Source organism: Pomacea canaliculata, linkage group LG7 (assembly GCF_003073045.1).
Source record: "Pomacea canaliculata isolate SZHN2017 linkage group LG7, ASM307304v1, whole genome shotgun sequence".
NCBI lineage: Eukaryota > Metazoa > Mollusca > Gastropoda > Architaenioglossa > Ampullariidae > Pomacea > Pomacea canaliculata.
The window spans coordinates 1,191,906-1,214,479 of NC_037596.1; the positions used below are offsets into that span (position 1 = coordinate 1,191,906).

The following is a 22,574-nucleotide window of genomic DNA, read 5'->3' on the forward strand; positions in this document are numbered from 1 at the left end:
GTTCGACAGACACACACCGAGATAAAAAAAAAGCTGACTGGAGCCAGTGACAGCTGACTGCAAGTAAAGACAGAAGTGAACAGAGTTTGTAACATGATTTAATTAATAGTTGTTTATATTGTTGACATGATAGAATTTCACGAAGTCTTTGTATCCAAGACATCCTGCGGAATGGTTTAATTTACAGTTGAGATGGTTTTCCCAGACTAATGTCAGTAAACACAACTTTACAGAAACTCCTCAGGAACATGTTAGTTCGTTACTCTAGCGTCCCCCTTTCTTCTCTCCTTCCTCTTTTATTCGAACACAAACAAATATTTACAAACACTAAAGTACTTATATATAGATATAAATAAGGCGCCAGGCAGTGCAAGTGTATACACACACGTTGATACACAAGCACACGTTAGTGCGCAAGCACATATACATACACACAGACTGACAACAGCCTCAACAGACCGGAAGAGATGGAGATGAAGCTCGAGGAGATTTAACATCCATAAAGAGGAAGTGACCTTACCAGGCACCAACCACCATGTTACATGGGGAATTGTTAAAGCAACTTGTATTGTTGGTATTGCACTGAGTTTATTGAACCAGCCATGTACACCACAGACTAAAACTTCCGACTGTAGTCGTTCTAGTTTTCACAGTCTACATCTGTGAATTTTTTTTTCTTTTCAAAAATATTCTTTTAACTCAAGTCTTCTGTAGTTAACCCCCCCCCAAATGAAACCCAAAAACAACGACGACAACAACAACAAAAACAAAAGCCTGTGTTCTTTTATAAATCTGTCAACTTTAATGTCAACATATGGAGACGGGTTGCTTCTAACTGATAAGTTTTCTGTAAAAGATAAAACTCAGAAATCGACGGGTGATTATTTTCTTCTAGACTGTGGTGTCCAGAGAATTTCTTCTGCCACAGGGTCCAAGACAGCAGACTGGGAAGAAAACTGAGGACTGGGAATGAAATTTGTACAAATAGACTATCAAAAGATAAACGTATTAACAACAAACAGAAATGCACTCTGTGTGACACTTGTATATGTGTGTGTGTGTCGGGGTGTATGTGTGTGTGTGTGTTTGTGTGTTTGTGTGTGTTTCGAGGTGTGTGTGGAAGTCGGGGCGTGTGTGTGTGGGGGGGGAGGTCACATTATTCCTTGTGCTGTTAGAGCCAACTACTCCGCACATGGACAACACACACAACTATTGACAGAGACTAATATCTAATTTGGAAGAGTTATTATTATTTCAAAGTTTCTAAGCTGATTAGTTTCTCGCTAAATCAAGGCAGTGGACTGTCAGGGTTTGTCACATTCAGTCTGTGGTGTCCAAAGGTTCCCACGTGACTGGCTAAAAAAAAAAACCTTTTCATTGCAAAATATGTTTGTAAATTGTAAGGGATACTTGTAAATATTTTAAAGTTATTCGTAAAGGTTGTGATAGAAATTTTGAATATTGTTAAAGATAATTGTAAGGATTGTGGAGGTTGTCATGTGCTAGGAGCCAACTTAGTTGTTGTATGTCCATGTCATTCTTATAAATATAAAAACATATAACATCTGGTTCATTTTGCCTATCTGTAGGTACAGTCCAGAGAGAACTGTCATTAGTTAATAAGGGTGAAGATTTTATTCATGATCATTGTAGAAATATTGATGTTTCTTTTATATCCAATCAAGCAAAGCTGTTAGATAAGAAAACTCATGTCCAACACAAATCCTCCTTGTGGTTTAAGATGAACACTGGAAAAAGAACAGCCTTCAACATACAGTGTTTGTCATATACCTGCTGTAAACCAGCCAGCCTTGTTAGTAGTTAACAAAAACTGTGCATTGTTAACAATGGAAGCTTTAAACTAAGCATGACACAGTTATTTTACCCAGGTACAGGTTCACATTTCCTTACAGGAAAATCCTATTGTGATTTAGTTGTATGGTCTCTCACTTATTACTATCAATAAAGTGTTTTGCTGACCCTGAATTCAAAATGTTGCATCCCAGAAGGCCTCTTACTTCTACAAGCATTGCACTATGGACCAATGGATGGAAACCGATTCTTTGGGAAAGTGGACTGTCCCTATCAGCAGTGCCACACTGCTTGCCCTAAGATGAAGAGAGTACAAACTGGGAAATTGATGTGTGTGTGATGAAAATCAGCTTCGATAAAGTGATTTAGAAGTTGGATAATTCAAACAATTTTTTCTATTATTCTTTTTACAGTAAAAAGAACATTATTTTGAAGAGAGCAATAGTTTTGTCTTAGTTTTAAATAGCAGTGTAGCTCAGCAAGTATATACTGTAGATTTAGGTTTGCACACTTATATACTGTAGGGTTACAGGGGTTGGGTAAGGGACTAACGAGTTATTCCTGTAAAAAAGAAACAAAACACCCCAAAAATGGTGGGAAACGGATAAGTACACAGACAGAAATATTTTTATTAAGAATAAAACAGAAGATTAGAAAAATACAAAAGACTAGAAAAAGATAAATACTTCATGCAACGAATTTGTTAGTGTGTTTTATATTTCTAGAGCAAACAATGTTATCCTCTATCTGAAGCTGTACCCTTGAACAGTAAATGAAACGATATGGAAAGAGGGACTTTTAGCATATTCTTTGGTGTGTTTTATTTCCCTAGGTGTCGATTGGGAGATTATAATTCGTACATCGGACATACAAGACGCGGAAATATACTCCGACTCCGATATCTATTTTACTCACGCAGAAATTAGTTTAGAGTTCTACACTATTCTGCAAGATGTACAATATACCGGGTTTGAAACACACATAGCAACAAATTTTGTCGTTTCAACAAAGAGTGTAAACATAATATATTTCTGATATACTCGGATAGGTAACTAGGATATACTTTTTACTGCAGCCTGGAGCATGGGACATCGGGATAGATTTCCTTCTGATTTCCAGTTTTCCTTGATAACAAGCAGTCGCACCAAAACCTCTGCATTATTCTTCCCTGAACCAAAATCTGTGAGCAACAGAAAAGAAGAAAAACCTGGTATATGTATGGGAGATACGAGCTTAGCGACAAATGTGTAATCATCCTCAGAAATCAATAAGACATTTAATGTCTTAAGAAACGTTGAGAATTCTCTTTTCTGTATCATTGAGATTTACATTTGCAAAAAGTACAAACGTGACAAAATAGCATAAAATACGCATTTTGCGAATGAATACTAAGAAATTTTCTCGTAAAGGCTAATACAAAGCATTGAACTTTCTTGTCTTTATCCTAAAGGATGTAGTATTACTAAAGTGATAACCAGGTAAAATAACAGTCGGTGTGCCAGGTGCCATTGGAAATATTGTCTGCCTGCTGCCATTAGGTTTAGGCAAAGTAGTCTTTAACTGCAAATTCCTTGGGGGACTTCCCGCATGTGTAATGCTTAGTTCAGAATATATTAAACTTAACAAATGAACTATAAATGTTAATAAATTTGCAAAATTTATGTTAATCTAAACAGTAAACAACGTTGTCCGTGGTAATCAGTTGTGATATCTACCGTAAAGGCTGCGATCTAATTCAAGAAATGTTTCCACTTAAATGAAATAAATCTTAGAGAAATATTGTTGGAATGTTGAGCCATGTCGACTACAACTTTTCTTTTATCATGGTACAATCGTGTCAAAATATTTTGGCCTAGTATGGAAAAATACACGACTAAGCTTGGCTACCATTAAAGCTCTAGGGCGCAGTCTTAGACATATGTATTTATATGTATATATTATCATCGTGCTGGAAGCTCAGATTAGTCGTGTAGTGTGCCGACATATATATATATATATGTCAATTACAATTCTTTATTTACGAGGGGTAAAATAAGCAACTGAGCGCTTTTTTCCATTTAGCCCTCGCCCTTTACAGGGAAGGAAATTATATAAATTTAAACTACATAAATAAAGTAATTGAGCATTAAGTATAAAAAATAGTAAGCATAGAGAAGGGTGGATATGTACAAGGCGATGGTTAAAGAGGAGATTTGCATATATTCACAAGGTCTCGTGGAGTTGGTAGGAATCTAGAGGCCTCATCTATATATCTTGGAAGTGTTTAGATAGATGGCGTCGAAAGCAGTTCAGGGAGTGCAATTGCTTGAGATGGAGAAAGAGGCTGTTCCATAGCGTGCTCCCTGAGAATTGCAGACTTGATTTGAAGAGGTCCAGTCTAGGAAAGGGGATATTCAGTTTTGGGAAGGTTCTAGAGTTATTGGAGGAAAATAAGAGAGAGAGTCTTGGCGATAGTTTGCCCGTCAGTATTTTATAGATGAAGATGCATTTGTTACATTTGAGTCTGTTTTTAAGAGGAAGGACGCCTAGAGAGGTGAAGTCACGTGGGTCTAATTTCGGTTTTAGCAGGACGGCTTTGATTGCTCGCCTCTGAACACTAGCTAGAGGTTTCATGGAGGATCCACTAGCGGAGTCTCAGAGGGTGGAGGCATAGTCAATGACTGACTGGATGTGGGTGGTATAGAAGAGTTTTCTTGTGTGAGTGTCAAGGAAATGTTTGATTCTGGACAGCTGGTAGACTTTCTTGGAGATGTTTTTACTTAAGGGGATCAGACAGTTGGTTGTTTACAGCAACTCTCTGAGTTCGATTGTCGAGAAAGGAGATAAGGAGTTCGGTGCTACTGGTACTTAATTTGTAGAGAGTTAGTTTTCTGATAAGCAGATTGTGATTTATAACATCAAAGGCTTTGGCAAGCTCAACAAATAATGCGGCAGAGAAAAGATTATCATTAGTATTACTTAGCCATTGTTCCACCATAGATGTAAGTGCAGTGTGGCAAGAGTGACGAGGCCTAAAGCCGGATTGGTTTGTATGGAGGAGTTCATACCTTAGAAGGTGCTCTTGTAGGTGCTTGTGGATGTGTTTTTCTAAGGGTTTTGAGAGAGGTGATAGAATTGAGATTGGACGATAATTTGTAGGGTCACTTTGATCACCTGATTTGTGAATTGGGATTACTTTTGCTTGTTTAAGGTGTGTTGGAAAGTAAGATTTATCAATGCAGAGGTTATACAGATAAGTCAGGCTTTCAGTAATGGCCGGTGCTGAGAGCTTTAGGATTTTGTTGTTGATGCTGTCTGGACCTTTGGTGTTAGTATCTTTAAGTTTGGTAAGTGCTTGATATACATCCAATATAGTCATTGGGGGAATGGAGAGAGCCATTTCAATGTGCTTTGAGTTACAGAAGCTTTGTAATTTGTGTAGTTTGTTTTCGTGTGACTTGTCATTTAAGACTACCCTAGTACCTATTCCTGCAAAATGTGCGTTCAGTGTGTTAGGGGGTATTGTAGTTGTGGGACTGGTTTTTCTTGACTTGTTGGTTAGCTGATTGATGGCTTTCCAGATCAGTTTGGTGTTCTGTTTGCATTCTATGAGTTTGCTAAAGTAGTTTTTCATCTTGCTTCATTTCATAGCGGTGACAATACTTCTTTGCTTTTTGAATTCCGCTTCTTGGCCCCTCCTTTTAAGTTTGTCTCTTACATTAATTGCGGCTTGGAGCTTAAGGTCGAACCAAGCAGGTTTGATGTGGTGTTTAACACGTTTGGTTTGCAGCGGTACATGTTTATTGTATATTGCTAGATGTTGGTTGTGCCAGTAGGTTATGGCTTCATCTGCTTCTGTGATATCGTTTATTTTGTTTAGGGGAGCGTTGTACAGATCAGCTAGAAATTTAGTTTCTTCAAAGGTTTTAAAGGAGAGGTAGGTGATTGTTTTGTGTGAGTTTCTGGGAACTTTGGTCCCATTTTTGTGCCACGTCAGGCAAACGGGGAAGTGGTCGCTGCAGCCTGTCGTGGGTACAAAGACTTCAAGTATGTTATGTTGGTTGCTGACATAGATATGGTCAATGAGTGTCTGGGATGTGCTAGTGACCCTTGTTGGGGTGGTAACTAACTGGGTGAGGTTCGCTAGGCTGATCCTCTCTATCCATTGCTTATTCGGTTTTAGGAGATCGATGTTGAAGTCCCTAGCAGCATATGCTCTTTGGATTCAAGGAGCACGGCATCTGACTAGGAGCTGAAGTGGTCCGTCCACTCGGCTCGTTCGTAAGGGTTTCTATAAAGGAATCCAATAAGAAGTGGAGCCGTATTTTTCAGCTTTACTTCTAGCCAGATTGACTCTACGTTGTATTTTTCTAGGTGGTGCAGCCACTTTGTGTTGAATGCTGTGCTGATGTAGGTGACTAAACCAGTTTCATGTTTGCGTTCTGGGTGCCGACGTTCCAGTGTGTACCCGGGAATAGCGATGTCGTTAAGGGAGACAAGTTCCGTAACCCGGGCTTCAGACAGGGCAAAGATGTGGAAGGGGGTTCCGAAGTTGTATATGAATGTTTCTACCTCAGGTAATTTGTTGAAGGCAGTGTTAATGTTTACGTGGCCTATACGAAATCAATCTTTAGTAGGCCACTATTTGTGTGGTCTATGTGGTGAAATTTCCTGAGGAATTAAGAAGTCTAATTATAGAGTACTTGAGTTCCAAGTTTTTAGTAGGGAAAGAATTTGGCAGGCAAAAGTAATCTAGTAAATGTTAATGAGAAGATAAAATAATCAGCAAGTTGTTTCCAGTTTGTTCACGCAAGGCAACTGCGAGCCATCATTGGCTACCTGCAGACGGTGTGTTACCATGGTGACAGCCATGTAGCGGGAGTTTCTTACTGGCCGCTGTATCGTTTCCATCCTGGCTTGAGGCTAGCTCTCAGTGGCCAAGATGGCCAGTACCTACAAGCGCTGGAACCACATTGGTCCAACCTTTTGTGCTGTCTGAGATGTTTGTATCGCAACGGATGGATCACATAATTACGAAATTAAATATTATTTATATCTTGGTGTCTTAGCATCTTCAATAGAAGCCTCTTAGTGGCTAAAGAATACACTACAAAATTAACTTCTTATTATTCCTGTAACTGTTGTGTTTTTTCAGGTTAAAAGAGAACAGTCTTATGACATTTATAAAACATGAACGTGGCACAGTGACCAGATGCTATGGTGCTATTGACAGCTATATGAGTTGACTATTTGATCCAAGCACAACAATTCGGTTTTTTTATTAGCATTTATGGCATAGAATGGATTTTAAAGTTATACTTTACCTCTCGGAGATGCCATTCATGCCAATTGTAATTACCGGCAGACCTAATGGTCAGTGAGCACACTTCACCAATGTCGTCAGTTGTAACAAAGAATCTGTCCTCCTGATTTCTCTCAAAGTAGTTGTTGTAGTTGTTGTAAGTATTGCCTAAATTTATTTCTGCGGAAGATCCGCGAGATCCATGGAGAGTAAGAAAGATATCGGAGTCTGTACCCGCGCCTTCTTTGTCAGATGTATGAATTATAATCTCCCATCTGGCCCCTAGAGAAATGAAACACACAGACGAATATGTGAAAAATCCCTCTTTTCATATCGTTCCATTTACTGTTCAAGTGCATAGTTTCACAAGTTCCCCTTCTAACACAGAGGATAACATCGTTTGCTCTAGAAATATAAAACACACCAACAATTTCGTTATATTAATTATTTTTATTTTTCTAATCTTCTGTTTTACTCTTGATAAAGATATTTCTGCTTGTGTACTGTAAGTGTTTTGTGTATTAGCAATGTACATACGGTGGCATAAGTGCTTCAGATCTCAAAATATATGTTCCTTTTCTTTTTATTCTTTTTATTCTATATTTTTATGTCATGCATTTCCAGCAGTTGTTCTCATCATCAACCATTGTGCACGTACGATAGAGAAATAAAACACACCAAACAATATGCTAAAAGTCTCTTTAAAAGTCAGCCGTTCCCCTCCTAACATAGAGGATGACATAGACATTGGAGTGTGTAGCCGCATCAGGTATCTTCAATGTATACACAATAAACTTCCACCAAAAAACGAAATCAATTAAAAATGAGTCTTACATTCATTATCTATCTTTTCTATTTTTCCCTCACCCCCAATTTTGTTCCTGACAGAAATATTCTGCTTGGTGTACTGTAAGTGTTTTGTGTTTTCTTAATGTACATCACAACCACCGCTTACCATGGGCACCACAACCTCCAAGAAGCAGGAGCACAAAGACGAAACGCCACATTCCGCTGACTTAACAACCGACAGCGACTGTATGTGTAGAAATGTTGTAAAGACAGTTTGTGATTATCGCGCGTCGCTTGCTCGTCGCAAGGTCTGACGTCACTGCTACTGACGTAAGATATGGAGGCGGGAAGGGGGGGGTATTACGTACAAAGAGCGGGTAATCCACAGTTCTAAGGAGACTATGTGTTGGAAGACAGGGGTCGAACCGGCACTGGTAGTGACGCGGTGACGTCAGCATCGCGTTGCATCGAACAAGTCGTCGTGAGGAAGGACTGCGTAATCGCCAGGCCGCAAAGCTATAGGCTAGGGTGTGACGTGGTTACTGGACGTGGTGACGTCAGCTCAGCTCATGCAGTGTTCAGTGAGGTGGATAGGCTGTGTTATACTGAACATTCAGTGTCGCGCTGGTCCCTTCGTTTGACTGGAGGATGTATCTAAATGTTTGTGTATGATGGGATTTTTTTTTTCTTTTTTTTTTTTTTTTTTTTTTTGTCAGGATATTGACTCTGTTCCGGTTTGTTTACTTTGTACTTTTCACCTGAGGAATGATTGGCTTCGCTGCTCGCGGCGGGCACATGGAAGTCTGTGTGATTGCGATCGACTGTGTCTGCGAGAGAGCGAGTCTTGCGACGCCCGACCGCGGTACGCGACAGGGATCACCAATACATATATACTAATCAGAACAAAGATTTGTTGCCATGTGACTTTATAAATATTTAAATTGTTTTTAAGAACAAAAGCAACCAAACAAACAATAGGTTATAAAAAAGAGTTATGGAGATAGAGAGAGACTCACCGCACTGTTTAAGCGTATGAAACTGAGAACTGTTTTTGATTGCCAGCTTAAATGGACTCTGAACACTGAACACATTGTCAAACGTGGCCAGCAGACAATGTACCTTTTGCGGAACTTAGTTTTTCAGTCAGCCAAGCAATTTTAGCCCGTTTCTACCAGTCTTTTATTGAGTCTTTTATCCTTTTCGTTTGCTTGCTTGTTTCGTAATCTGTCCATGATGGAATAGTTTCAATAGCATTGTTCACATCTGTTCCAATATAATTGGTATCAAACAGAGGGACTTGACTTTCTTCTGTGATCAACAACTAGTTAGGAAAGCTTCCCGCATTCTATCCATACCTGAACATGTGTTAGCGGGGAATTTGTTTTATTAACTTCAGGTAAACGCTATGCAATGCCACTATGCAAAAGCAATAGGCATCTTAAATCTTTTGTGCCATCAGCAGTCCAGCTTCTCCATTGTAGATGAACTGTCAGCGTGTGATGTGTAGGTATGCATGGGAATGTTTTTTATTTATTTATTTTTTAATATATATATATATACACTATATATAATGAAAACAGAGCACACATCCCATTTAAATTGCCCATTGGCACTAATAAAGTTGGTTGTTATTTTTATTGTTATTGTTATTGTTATTGTTACAGCTTCAGACGTTCCTGTCCTAACATAGAGGATAACATCGTTTGCTCTAGAAATATAAAACACACCAAAAATTTTGTTGCATTAATTATTTATCTTTTTCTAGTCTTTTGTATTTTACTAATCTTCTGTTTTATTCTTGACAAAGATATTTCTGTCTGTGTACTGTAAATGTTTTTGTGTATTCTTAATGTACATTACAATCACTGTTACCTTGAACACCAAAACCTTGAATGAAGCAGAGCAGAAAGACGAGAGGCCACATCCTGTTGCTCCCACTCGACGCCAGCGGCTCCACTTGTGGAAACTTTCTAAAGACAGTCTGTGATAACGAATATATTTCATATAACGATATTTCATTAAAAAGATTTTTTGACATAAAAAACATACTCTTCCTGGATCATTTTCAAATTTGACTTTATCAATATTTCTATTGCATTTGACAAGAAAATCACGCAGATGGTTTTTGTATAAATTAGAAAGAAAATTAAAAATATTATTAGCTATATGAAAACATACTCTTCCCGGATATTTTCACATTATTTTTCTGAGTGCAGCAGCATCGAAAATAATTGCAGTAGTAAAAAAGACGATGGCATAAGTGTCCAGAGCTCGTATCAAATGAAAATTCACTTGCATTATATTTGTTAGTGCAAAGACAGGCTATGACAATATGATGTGGCTAAAGCAGATGGTGCCAAAAATACTGCATACGTCAGCATCTCAAAATATATGTTCCTTTTCTTTTTATTCTATACCTTTATGTCATGCATTTCCAGCAGTTCTTCTCATCATCAACCATTGTTCACGTACGATAATATAAACGATGAAGGAATGTGTACTTCTTGAACTTTCTCCTTCTTTTTATATGTTTTATATAGGTGTCACGGATACTTTAACACAAGTCCATTACTTCTCAACTCTATCTGACCTTTACACGTTTCTCCGTTTCAGAGGCCCTGTCTATGAACTAAAGACTTACAGACACAAAAAAGGAGTGTTCTCGCTCATATAAATTCAATTAGACCCAAGTTTTAGTCATTAAAAATAATGATGTTCCACGTCACAAAAGGTTGTCAATACAATCACCTTGCACTTCTAAATATATGAGTGGAAATTTTCTCTCTACGAATCTGAAGGACATTATTTTTACTCTCACTATTTTTTAAGAATGTTTTGGTGTCATTCTCTTAAGGACAATGCCAGCCATCGATAACTTTTCATTTCTTTTTAAAAAAACTAAAATATTAGCCTGGAAGGAATATAGGTGTGAATATCCAGACAGACGTGGAGGAGATCAGTCCACAGAGAGGCAGAGACAGCTGGCATGACATGGTGCCAGCTGGAAAGGGACGCCCAGGACAGGGTCCGATGGCGGCGTGTGGTTGCGGCCCTATGCTCCACTGGGGGCGTATAGGAAAGAAGAAGAAGAAGGAAGGAATATAAATATACAATCATATGCAAGTGATTCATCATATTATTTTTGAAGAATTTACCAAAATGTTTGTAAAATCAAATGCTAAGAGCACAAATACGATTGGAGGAAGAAACATACCAAGTGCAATAATGGATTCAAATGAACTATAGTCAAGAATTTTAAAACTAAAGGGCAAAGCACACACACACACTCTAACCCTATTTCTTTACTATTAGTAATTAACTTCGAAGTTGAAGCTTCTGACAGGCACAATGAACATTTAATATCAACGTTAATGTCTTAGAAAGAAAATATCACAGAACTAGCTTTGAGTTGCTGTCGCCATTTGTTTACATCCGGAGGCCATGACAAATACATTGCGGGATACCTGGACATTTCCGAAGCGTGTTCGTGTGACCTATGACCCCGTCTAGGTCGGCATTAGTGAATTCTGATTGGCTATATGCAAAGTATGTTACGCAAGCGCCCATATAAGGAAGTTTCCGACCCTTTGTGTCTTCTAGAAAAGAGCTTGTATCATAGCGTGGGGCCTTCTAAGGGTTCTGACACAGCCTTTGTTTGAAAATTCACGTCTTGACCTTTCGACCGATATACGATGTGACACAGTTGCCCACGTGGCGAGGTGTGTTGCTATGTCTCAAACATTCTCTATTCTCGATAATTCTGCGCTCGGGAAAAGTAAATAGGATAGAAGTAGATGTTTTCATTGACAAAATAGACATTTTTCTAGATTGCTCTATGAAAAACCCCTTGGTGAGTGAATAGAAAAAAATATAAACTTTGACAATATGAAGTCATCTCAAATGGCCAAAATGAAAAATTTTTGACAATTTTTCGACCGGTGCCTGGCCTGAAATGAACTTATTGAGCCATGCTTGAAATTTGTCGTCTGCTTTCTCACTATCTGTGGAACAGTGGCGCGGCGATTACAAAACTTTTGTGTTCGTCTTGTTCATTCTGGCGAAAGCAACAAGACAACCACATTGCTTTCTGAACAGACTAAAATTTTGGAAAATTAATGCAAAGTGTGAGAAACAGTTTTATATTTTGTAATCATACACTTCGAAATTAACACAAACTGTATGAAATACAAAGGTATACAATGAACATTGTCATTTTTCTCCCAATCGCATATTCTAGTCTCTTATAATGTGTAAGCACTAGACACCTTTTTTAACTGTTACCTTTAGCTTTAGCTAATATATCAGTTAATATATATGTTATGCTTTACAGTCTTGATAAACCATTTAACAAAAAGGCAGGCGTAGCATGGGCTTACAGGTTAACTCTCCTGACAAGGATTTGTGGTCAGTGTAATATTTGTATTAACAAATAATACACATTTTATGGAGCACAAAATAAAGCAGTATTTTATATGCATAGAATTTATTTATAAAATAATTCTGTCACAAATACAATTTCCGTAGAACCAAAGGGGAAAAAAAGTTTTGTGCAACTTTTATTTTTTGTGAGCTCGATTTTATGTCCATGGTAATATATTCACTCTACTACGACTTTATTTGATTTTTGTGCTGAGCATCACTATCATGATTTTTTTCTCATCAGATTGATGCAGAATATTTATGAATAAATCCCGACACTAGAAGGAGGTATAACTATTATTTTGTCCATCTATCCTAAGACGTAAAATTTGACAGGTTCAGAAAAGGAGAGGAGATAACAGGTAAAAACTACTTGCGATGCAGTGTTTATTTCCCTTCTGCAAACTTGTGCTCTTACTGTATTAATGCATTTAAAATGATCTAATATGTATTTATTTATTATACTTTCTTATAAACATACGTTCAGTCAAATCTCTACAGACATTTAATTATCATGTGGTCATTGATATATATATATGTTCTAAAAGCACCAAGTAATGTTATTTATAGATGTTTCTTCAAAGGCTTTCATCCTGCGTCAGAGTTCGGGGTTTACCGATTAACTAATTCATTGGCACAGTCCTCGTGTACAGCTATTTTTAGTACTGAATCTCCAAATCCTTTTACGAAAAATTAGTTAATGGAGAGACACACTTACCTGTGTTGACTTCGGAGTAAACATGTATGAACTACGTGCAGCTTCAGAGATTCTACCGTCTGAAGTTCATGATGAACATCATCACTGTGTAAAAGCTGTATCACGAAACTTTAAACTTTAAATGCCTACAAAGACATATCAACTTGTTTTTATTTTCAGCAAACAAGGAAGTGGAAATTCCACTTTGGTCCAGATATTTATGTGTCTGTAACAAACACCCGGTCTGGTTGCGAGGTCTCCACTAGCTGGTAAGTAACTCACATTACAAGATTTTGTTTAAGATGTTTTGCAGTAAAAAATAGATGTTTATTAGACACCATTATCCTCAGGTTCGAGATAACGTATTTTTATTTTCTACGACGACTCAATCATTGGCTAAAAAATAAGTTTCTAATGATAATCATACATTTTTGAGAAATACGGGTGTGCAGATTATCCTCCTTACCTCGTAGACGAAACTGCTGATAATAATACACGGCATTGCGCAAACTATGGCGGAGTTTGTCTTCGTGTCATCAACTGATGAAAGAATATATGACCCTCCACGACGAAATGAGTCTTAGTCGGGAATTTGATATTTGCCAATTCGCATATTTTTAAAAGGTACAGGTTCTGAACATTCTTTTGATATAAAAAGTAGTTAATCTAGTCCTTGCATTGAGTGAGTTATAAACGTTTGAAGTGTGACAGTATGGTGGCGGACATTTTGAGAAAAGCGGGTTCAAATATGTTTTTCAATTCCACAAGGTTTTTCCTTAGCAACGGGTATTTCTAATTGTTCCAATTGTAGTGAATTTAGCATCATGATAAAATACAGCATAGTACACCATTTCAGGTAACAAAAAGTACACAGCAATGAACATTTGCCAGTTTTTAGTGCCTTACCCTATTAGTAAAATAAACGGAAATGGAATAAAACTGTTATTGCATTCTAATCAAATTGTACACTTTAAAACAAAAGAAATTAAAATATAAAAAAAAACTAAACAAATTAAAGAAATACAAGAAAAGCGAAAAAAAACTGCTTTCTTTGACATATCACTAGAAGTACACTTTTAATGCCAAATATTGTGTTTATTCATGCAATTCACTTTGTTTACCTTGCAATTAATAAACACTTTCCCCTTTATTGAGCAAGACCACACAATGTTCCACACACTTTATGGAATAGGGCAAACTAGGTCTTTGATAACATTTTGGACATACTGTCGCGTAACGCGATCGGACGTAGCGGGACTTTCTCACTAACACACTCGCAGTCACACAGACAAACTTCTACGCGACGCGAGCAACGAAGCCAATCACTCCTCAGTCGACACAAAACACGCACACGAAGGGACAATACACGACAAGAATCTCGGGGCCTGGCTTACAGTCTGCCGACACTCCAACACAGGTCTGGTGACATGCAAGTGGTTGACGGCACTCCGTCCTCAGTTTGCTGGCTGACGGCAGTCAACCCTTTGTCTGTCCGTTCACCCTTCATTCCTCCGATTGATTGAGTGATCGAATGATTGAGCCTGTAGAAAATGATATACATGAATATCATTCTCACGAATCAAATGTTATCAACCATTTCCCTGCCAAAGGTTACAGTCCAAACGATAAACCCGTTCATATGGTCATGCACACATAACTATTGAGCTGGCCCCTGACAGCATTTCGTCAACAGCGTCGTCTGTTATGACAGACTTGAAACCATATTTGTTTACTTTTGCAGACAAATCTTTTGATTGGCTAATATTTGAATCGTTCTTTAAAGAAGTTGAACGTAAAGACTGTGGGCTTTCTGGCAAGGTGTAACACGATTGGGTTATGAACAGGGAAACAGTATCGAAACAGCGTTTGAATTTCGTCATTTTTTCTGAGAAATCAGTAGGATCGCAGTAGGGTACAATAAAATTATTTTTTTAGTCAACTTCTAACTTTTATTTTAACATAGCAGTGTATTTTCATGATAGATTAATAACCAAGAAATCCATTTTTAAAGAAAAGTCAGACTGCACAAAATTGACTCCTGTCACCTTTCGGGGCCTGTAGCACAGAACTGCTCCTTAAGACTCATTTCACCGTGAAGTGTCACATATTACTATAATTATTAGTAGTAACAAAGTGCGTTTTGTAAATCGTTAGATAGCGTTTTTGTATTTCTTTTTCTTTTTCTCTTATTCTTTGATCGCAGGAAAGAGTAAAGTCTGTTCGACTGTGATGCCACGTCATAAAAATATCAAATTTATTTTTTATTGAGCTTGCGTTTAAAACAATGAATGCTTTTTTAAAAAGAAAGATACTGAAGTCTTTTTATTAACTTTCTTGGATGGCTAGCTATTTCGTAGCTACGGCAAGACTTCACCTTATATACTATATTTTTTAAAAAGTGGTGACTAGTAACAGATAGCTAGAAAACAATGATAATCATATAAATACTGAATAATACCTTTTGGAATGCTGCTAATCCGGTATTTGTAATAAAAAATATTAATACAGTATTAAACTCTAGTATACATAAAGGCAAAAATTTCACATAGTACAAAGATACAAGCGAACGCCGGCATCCTATCACTCACACACAAACACACTACTTTAAGCGCACGCATTAAACGACTGGCATATTTTTTTTTTAACTTATTCATTTATTTATTTTTTTTTCTCAGGCGGCACATTACAGACTCCTACAGGTATTTCAATACCAGTGACATGACATGATGCAGAACTCTTCACAGAGCATCACGGTTCTGCTCAGCTCAGCTGCTGAAGATGGCGTTGGATCTGGTCAAGGGATGTCATTAGTAGGGCGATGTCACTGCCACTGAGGTCACACAGTCCTTCCTTTTACAGAATCTGGCGTCTGCTACTGGATTGTCGACCTTGTCAAAAACATTCTCAAAATATTTTTTCAAACGATCTAATAGTGACAACTCTTAAATATGTCGCAGAAGAAGCTGTTGTTAGAGGCGGCTACCTGTGACAGTGGGACATCTGATTTCTTTTCTCTCGTTTGGCTGACATTTTACTCGAAGATGAGACAACCTGCACTTAGTTACAGACTAATGGCATCGAGCGAATATCTCAGAAAGCTATTACCTGAAAACAGATGTTTCATTTGTGTTTTGGAGACACGCAAAGCAGAAGATTCTGGACAGCACTGCAAGAAGTACAGAACACTTTAGTGCAGTTTGGCGCGGAACTCAACATGTGGTCAGTGTCTGTGACCTCCTCGCCGCAAGCCGGACCTGAACCTTCTTGACAGGGATGTCTGTCAGTCCTACACAGACTTGTCATGTGCCCTGACAACAGGTTCGACACTCTCTCCCGGTTCTTTGGAGAAAGGTGCCCGACGTCAGCATTAAGAATTCGGAGGGAGACACAGCCCTGCACTGGCTGCTAGTTGCCAGAACATTGGAAGCGTAGGAAGTCGTTACATTTAGGGGACTGCAATGGTTGGGAGAAAGTACGGAATTTCGGTCAAAGGATTATGGGGAATAATCATTTTAAATGTTCTGAATCGAAACAACAAGCATTAAAAGACACTTGTAGAATCCTGTGAAGACCTCGATAAACGTGATAGTCTTGGAAACACGGCCATGATTTTGGCTGCAAAAGAAAAAAAACTGGGAGTTTGTGAACTGTTGATCGAACATGGCGCAGCATCAGATCTCGTTGGATGATAACTGGCTATCGTTTGCATGTACTTGCTCTCACTGGCGGCCAGATGGATCCCCTACTGGTTACCAAGGTTGTCGAGCAATTAAGAGTCAGATAAACGACACAGACTTGAACGGTAGTTCACCTCTTCACCTGGCTGCCTGTTATCAAAGAGCTGACTGTATTCAAAGTGCTGCTCGATCTTGGAGGAGACCTGGAGGCGAGATGGATCAGGATACACGGTCTTGCACACATTGGCTGGCACTGGGAGGGACCAGTACAGCAGGTCACTTCTTTTAATTTACCCTCCTGAACTACAGCAAGGTGTTGATCTCACATTCCGTGTCCAGCAAGGTAACACGTCTTGCCATTGCTGCAATGCAAAAGAACTGGACATTAGTCAAACATCTAATGCATTCTGGTGTCGACGTAGCGCTGCCAATGCAGAAGGCTTCAGCTTTATTCACCATTTTTTTTTTTGATTTTTCTTATCTTCATTCACACGAGAGTTACAAAGAAGCATCCCGTGATAGTGATCTTAATACATTTCTCTCTGCTCTTCTCTTTTTCACAAAGAAATCCTACTTTCTGCAAGGGGAACACAATTTTAAACGTAGCGGCCAGCATGAAAACTGGTCAGCTACTTGCTACACAAGGGAGCCCCACAACCAAGGAGCTAGATAAGGAAACGCATTCCATGTCCTTCAGAGGCTCATTAATCTCCAAAAAGAGACACAACACAGTGGTCCTCTTTTTAGTCTTCTAATGAATGAAAGCAGAAAGAATATGCAGTTTTCATGTAGAGACTATAATGCTATCTGCAGCTTTCCGCCAAGCACGAGAAATGGAGCTTTCGTTGATTACATCCTGAGACACCATGGTGGAGACGTGGACGAGCTAGACGGCGAGGGTTTCAGCGTTCTTCACAGAATGCTAATCAGCAGGGAAAACATTTAAAGAGGACATTTTTCTGTAGTCAGGTCTTTTTAAGAATATTCCTTATAATTGATTATTAACCAAACGAGTCACTTTCCTCATTCTTGAGGCAGCTGCTGCAGGAAATGTCGATGTCGTTGAGGCAGTGCTCGACAATTTTGATGAAGTCAACACAATGGATTGTCAAGGGTTCACGGTTTTTCACAGAGTGGCCCAGTGCTGTGTAACAAAATCAGTGACAATTGTTCGCCATCTTGTCGAGAAGGGCGCCGATGTAGACATAAAGTGTCCAAACGGAAACACAGCCGTGCATCTCGCTGCGAAAAGCAACAACTGGCTGATTGTCCAGCAACTGTTGATGTGTGGAAATAGCACCCAGAATCTTGACAGTGAAGGTATGCTAGTTTTACACAACTAAGTCAGCCATGACTAACGATGTTCATATAGCCACATAGGCCCCTCCGCTAAAAGGCAGTCTGCTTGCTGAGTAAATATTGCCAACGGTGCATCCGTTGGGCAGAAAGATTGCAATAATAACAGCCCATTGCAAACTTGCTATCAGTATGAACATTGGATATGGCGCTAGAGCTGATGTCGAGAGGGCTATCTTGAATGAGCCGGATCCTGAAAGGCTGCACCATCTTGCACATTCTTGCCAGCGAGATAACTTGATTCGGGGTTAGATGGCTTTAGAGGGAACTGTGTAGCCTGCTGCTTAGAGATTGATCAGACCAGACCATTTTCACTTTCTGTTTTCTGTACTTGCTAACAAAATATTAACCATAAATTGATATCTGCAACACATCGTAGATCACTCAAATATCATAGACAGTTTAGATCACCATGGTAATCACAAGCAGCTGATTTTGTCAGCAAAGAACAATAACTTGGACAGCAAGAGCAATTATTTCGAAAAGGAGCAAAACCTGGCTTAGTAAATAATGGACTGTCTACTCTTCATGTTCTTGCTATTGCTAAACCTACGACATCTGGCGACCTGCAAATACAAAATAGTAAAACGGGTTGATCTCTCCCTTGGTGCTGACGTCAATCACGAGACTCAAAGGCGCACACGCCGGTACAACTGGCTGCGATGCATGGGAACATGGACATGGTTGAGGTGCTCTTGGAGTTTCCATGATTGTCAACGAGCTGACTCAGTGAGGCTTCACCTTGTTTGTGAAGAGAGTCGCTCAGACCTTGTCTGCCAGATGTAGGAATCGCCAGCGCCCTGGTGAGTAAAGGTGCTGATGTCAACATGACATGTCCTGATGGCAAGTCACCGCTATTGCTGTCGGTGATAGCTAGAAACTGGCCCTAGACATTACAACTGTGGGATTCAACATCGAGAAACAATATAGATGTTGCACTGCAAGAGCAATACCTCATTCTGCTTCGCCTTATTTATGAAGACATAAACATGGATAAGCCGTTTTTGAAAGATTTGGCTGTGAAAGCAATAAAGTCAAATAAGGACACCCTATCGCACAGATCACCTGATGGTGCAAATGCTTTGCAGTTTGCAATCATACCAAAAAAAATGGAACCTTGCTGAGCTGATTCTGAAGCATGGGGAATATTCAGATATAGAATCTCTCACAGGAAAATTCATTCCATTTTTAGCAGAAACATTCGGTCCCATGTACAGTGCCAAAACTAGTCTGGGCTCATCTAATAGATTCAACTCATTGCGTGACCATAGGCAAACACCTTTGGATCTTAGCAAGGTGACGTGGCCTCAATTAGACCCCCTCCTTGGAAAACTTGAGACCTCAACATGCCTACAGGAGGGTGGACTTGTAGTCATAAACTACCATGCCTGGAAGATCTTTCTGATATTAATCACATAGTGAATACGGTGCAGTTCACAGGTCAGGACAGGAACAACAGCCAAGGCCTGCACTGCGAACTGGAACTCCAGTTTTTTGCAATCCTACTGTTAAGAGCTTCCTACGGATGGTTCAGCCGAAAATGCTTACTCTTGAACACCTATGCCGTTTCGCAAAAAGTAAACATCCATAAATCACTCACATTTTATGCTCTCCTTAATACAGCCTCTTCTAACAGAAAGCTCCCTTGGTGCCAGTGTTTTCAAGTAAGTCTCCTTAGAAAAGAACAAGTGTCTGATCTCAGTAGTCGAGAAGATGATGTGTAATGCATCATGGCTCCTTGATAAGTTGGTGTCAGATTTCTTATTGGACAGTGGCCAAGGAATTGCTTCAGTCTGCCCTCTCCATTGATATAGAAGTCCTATTTGGTGGAACCTCTGATCCAATAAGGTCTCTAATTAGGAAGACGATCAGTTATCTGTTTTTTTTTTCTAAATGACTCTTCGTGGACTAGACACACTTCTATGACAGGGGAAAAGCTTTAATGTAAATGAAACTTTATACTCAGTTATAGAATGAAGAACGAAGATAGAAGAACTCTTACAATCTTCAAAAGTGTGATGCCTCAATATTGACAGACAGATTCATTGACACTTTTGATCATGAATTGTATGACTCACCTTCAAAATCAATAGACTTATTAAAAGGACTGACATTTGTGAAGCTTTTTTAGTTGATGAGATAACACTCGCCTATTTTTACTAAAGAAGCTGAGCATGAAGAACGCTGTTTGAGATCGCTAAATGTGGTGTTTATTCTAACTTCGACTCTTCGCTCTCAATGTGAAGACGGAATACACTGTCTCGAGTCAACTAATTAACAAAAGGCCAATCGCCGTTGTAGATGAAGAAACGCTAACTCAGCCCCGCTTTATTTTTGTCGTCTCGTCATCTCGCCTTACTTGCCAGGCGTAGCACAACTAAATTTGGTTATGTCCCTCTACTAACTATCTTGGACCATTACTGTTCACTATTAGGTATCCACTTGATTCTTCTTAAGTCCTGAACGATCTTTTGTTGAGTATACACAGATGAATTGATATTCTATATTCTATGAGAAGAACGACAAAGAGATAATCTATGTGGATGAGCAATTGAGCAAAATATAAAAGAATGGTTTTTGATTACGGATGAAAAAGAAGATGAAGAAGATTAACAATGGTGCTTTATGTATGTATCATGCGTGCATTAATCCAGTAAATATTTAAACATTCGGGCTCAATAGTCTTAGATTGCACAAAAATGAGAGTTTACATTATTTTAAATAGAAGATTTCTTTCTGTTCCTGTTACGTACAACATGTAATTGATAAAATTATTGAGAAATCAAATTATCATACTGCGTTCGGAAACAAATGCGGCTTCGATGGCCCTTAAAAACATACTACTTTTTTTCTGGTATAATGATTAACCTAAGGAGCACAACACCGTGATGACGATAGGAAATGTTTGTCCTCTTTCATAATAACATTGTTTACCACATAAAGTTGTTTAAATGAGAATTGTAAAAGTTTGACAACGATGCTTAAAATTGGTTTAACCACACAATATCCGTTAGACTTCAAATGTTTACGTCTTTAAATAGACTGGCAAAGAACTACTTATTACTTCTAAAACTGACATGAGCAGCTTAAAATCTGAGATTTCGCATGACAAGTGACGATGGATGCAAAAGAAAGATCTTGATTAACGTCTCTCTCTTGGCTTGACGGCTTGTATCAAGAACAATGCACGATATGCATAGGTATTGGTAAACTCTCGAAAGGTTTACATTGACAGCATCACCACCCAATATAAGGGGTTGGAGGTATGCCGACGAGTCCGTAGTTAAAGTTTATCTAAATGACATAAACTGATGACACAGACGCATTTTAAACATATTATGCTTCCATACTCTGAGATTGGAGAACAGGACACGGATGTAATTCTGCGAAAAAACATTTAGACTGGAATCCCAAGCTGGTGCTGGCAATGCCAGGGCGTGTATGTCGACCGAATCATATTGCGATTTCCGCCCTTATGGATCTACATGATCCTGTCATGTCAACGATCCTTGATCTTGTCACTGTTTTAACAGAGGGCTGAGCTAAAATGCGTGACTGCATGGAATTCAGCTCCTCACGTGGCCGTGCAGTCCAAAAACTGGATTTTATGTATCGTTGATAATAAATGGGGACCGGGACTCTGACTCCTGAAGGTAACGTTTTGCAACAACTGCTATGACTGGATACAATACTCAACCAGTCTTTTGGTTACTCCGCTATCTGCCGCGAGATACCTGACCTGACACTCCGGTCGACGCAAAACTGTCTTCACATAGCTGCGACTAAACAAACTTGGTCTTCAATATTATTCATCTTGGTAATACAAATATTTGTATATAGAAGCTTTACTAGTTTTACATATGCTCATACACGCCTAGCTCTCACCATGGTTAGCAGCGTCCCCAATGACAGTCGACTTTAATGTTTTATTTTCCTCTTTAACAAACTGTGACCTGCGATTGCCCCGTTCAACAGTCAACACGCGCTCACTGGCGGAAAACACAAAACTATATGGCCAGATAGATTAAGAGGAGCAACACAAACACGTTTCAGCGATTTCTTAATTCAAATTAATCAAAGAAGATTTGAGACAGAGATTCTTCTAGTTTTTATATCTTTGTTACGTTTGAAGCAAGAGTCGGTCTTGAGCTTTGCGGCCCACTAGAGAATTGATCTTGTAGACATTACTGAAGAGTCTTGCGGAGTTGCCAAGATCCGGCCAAGGACAAACCTCTTACAGAATAAAGCAGCAAGCTTTCAAGGAAGGGCGAGCAGTTTTTTAGTCAAAACTATTTGGAAAATCTGAACATCTGGACACACACGTCGATGATGATAAGATATATAGTTTTAAAGCGCTATTCGCATCACAAATGCCTCAAGCCGGTGACCCCACCACCAACTGCAGTAAGAAAATTCAAAAAAGTTAAACCAAATCAGTGTTCATGTTCTGAAGATCACTACAGACTCTTCAGAAGGGAGCGAGTTTCCACAACAACGGGCTATTGGAGAGATCTGAAACCCGTATCCTCTTATTAGCATCCCT

At 38.9% G+C, this 22,574-nt stretch overlaps 1 protein-coding gene across 1 annotated transcript in view; it reads right to left on the reverse strand.

Annotated features, from left to right (window-relative positions):
- Nucleotides 1–784: 784 nt before the first annotated feature.
- The window catches only part of LOC112569493, a 37,798-nt gene continuing 16,008 nt past the window's right edge, over nt 785–22,574 (reverse strand). Inside the window, exons 2-5 of the mRNA XM_025247301.1 lie at nt 9,755–9,863; nt 7,151–7,375; nt 2,876–2,992; nt 785–963 (exon numbers count right to left, since the gene is read on the reverse strand). Coding sequence (XP_025103086.1) covers nt 785–963; nt 2,876–2,992; nt 7,151–7,375; nt 9,755–9,806 — 573 coding nt within the window. The 5' untranslated portion in view covers nt 9,807–9,863. The remainder of the gene's footprint in view (nt 964–2,875; nt 2,993–7,150; nt 7,376–9,754; nt 9,864–22,574) is intronic.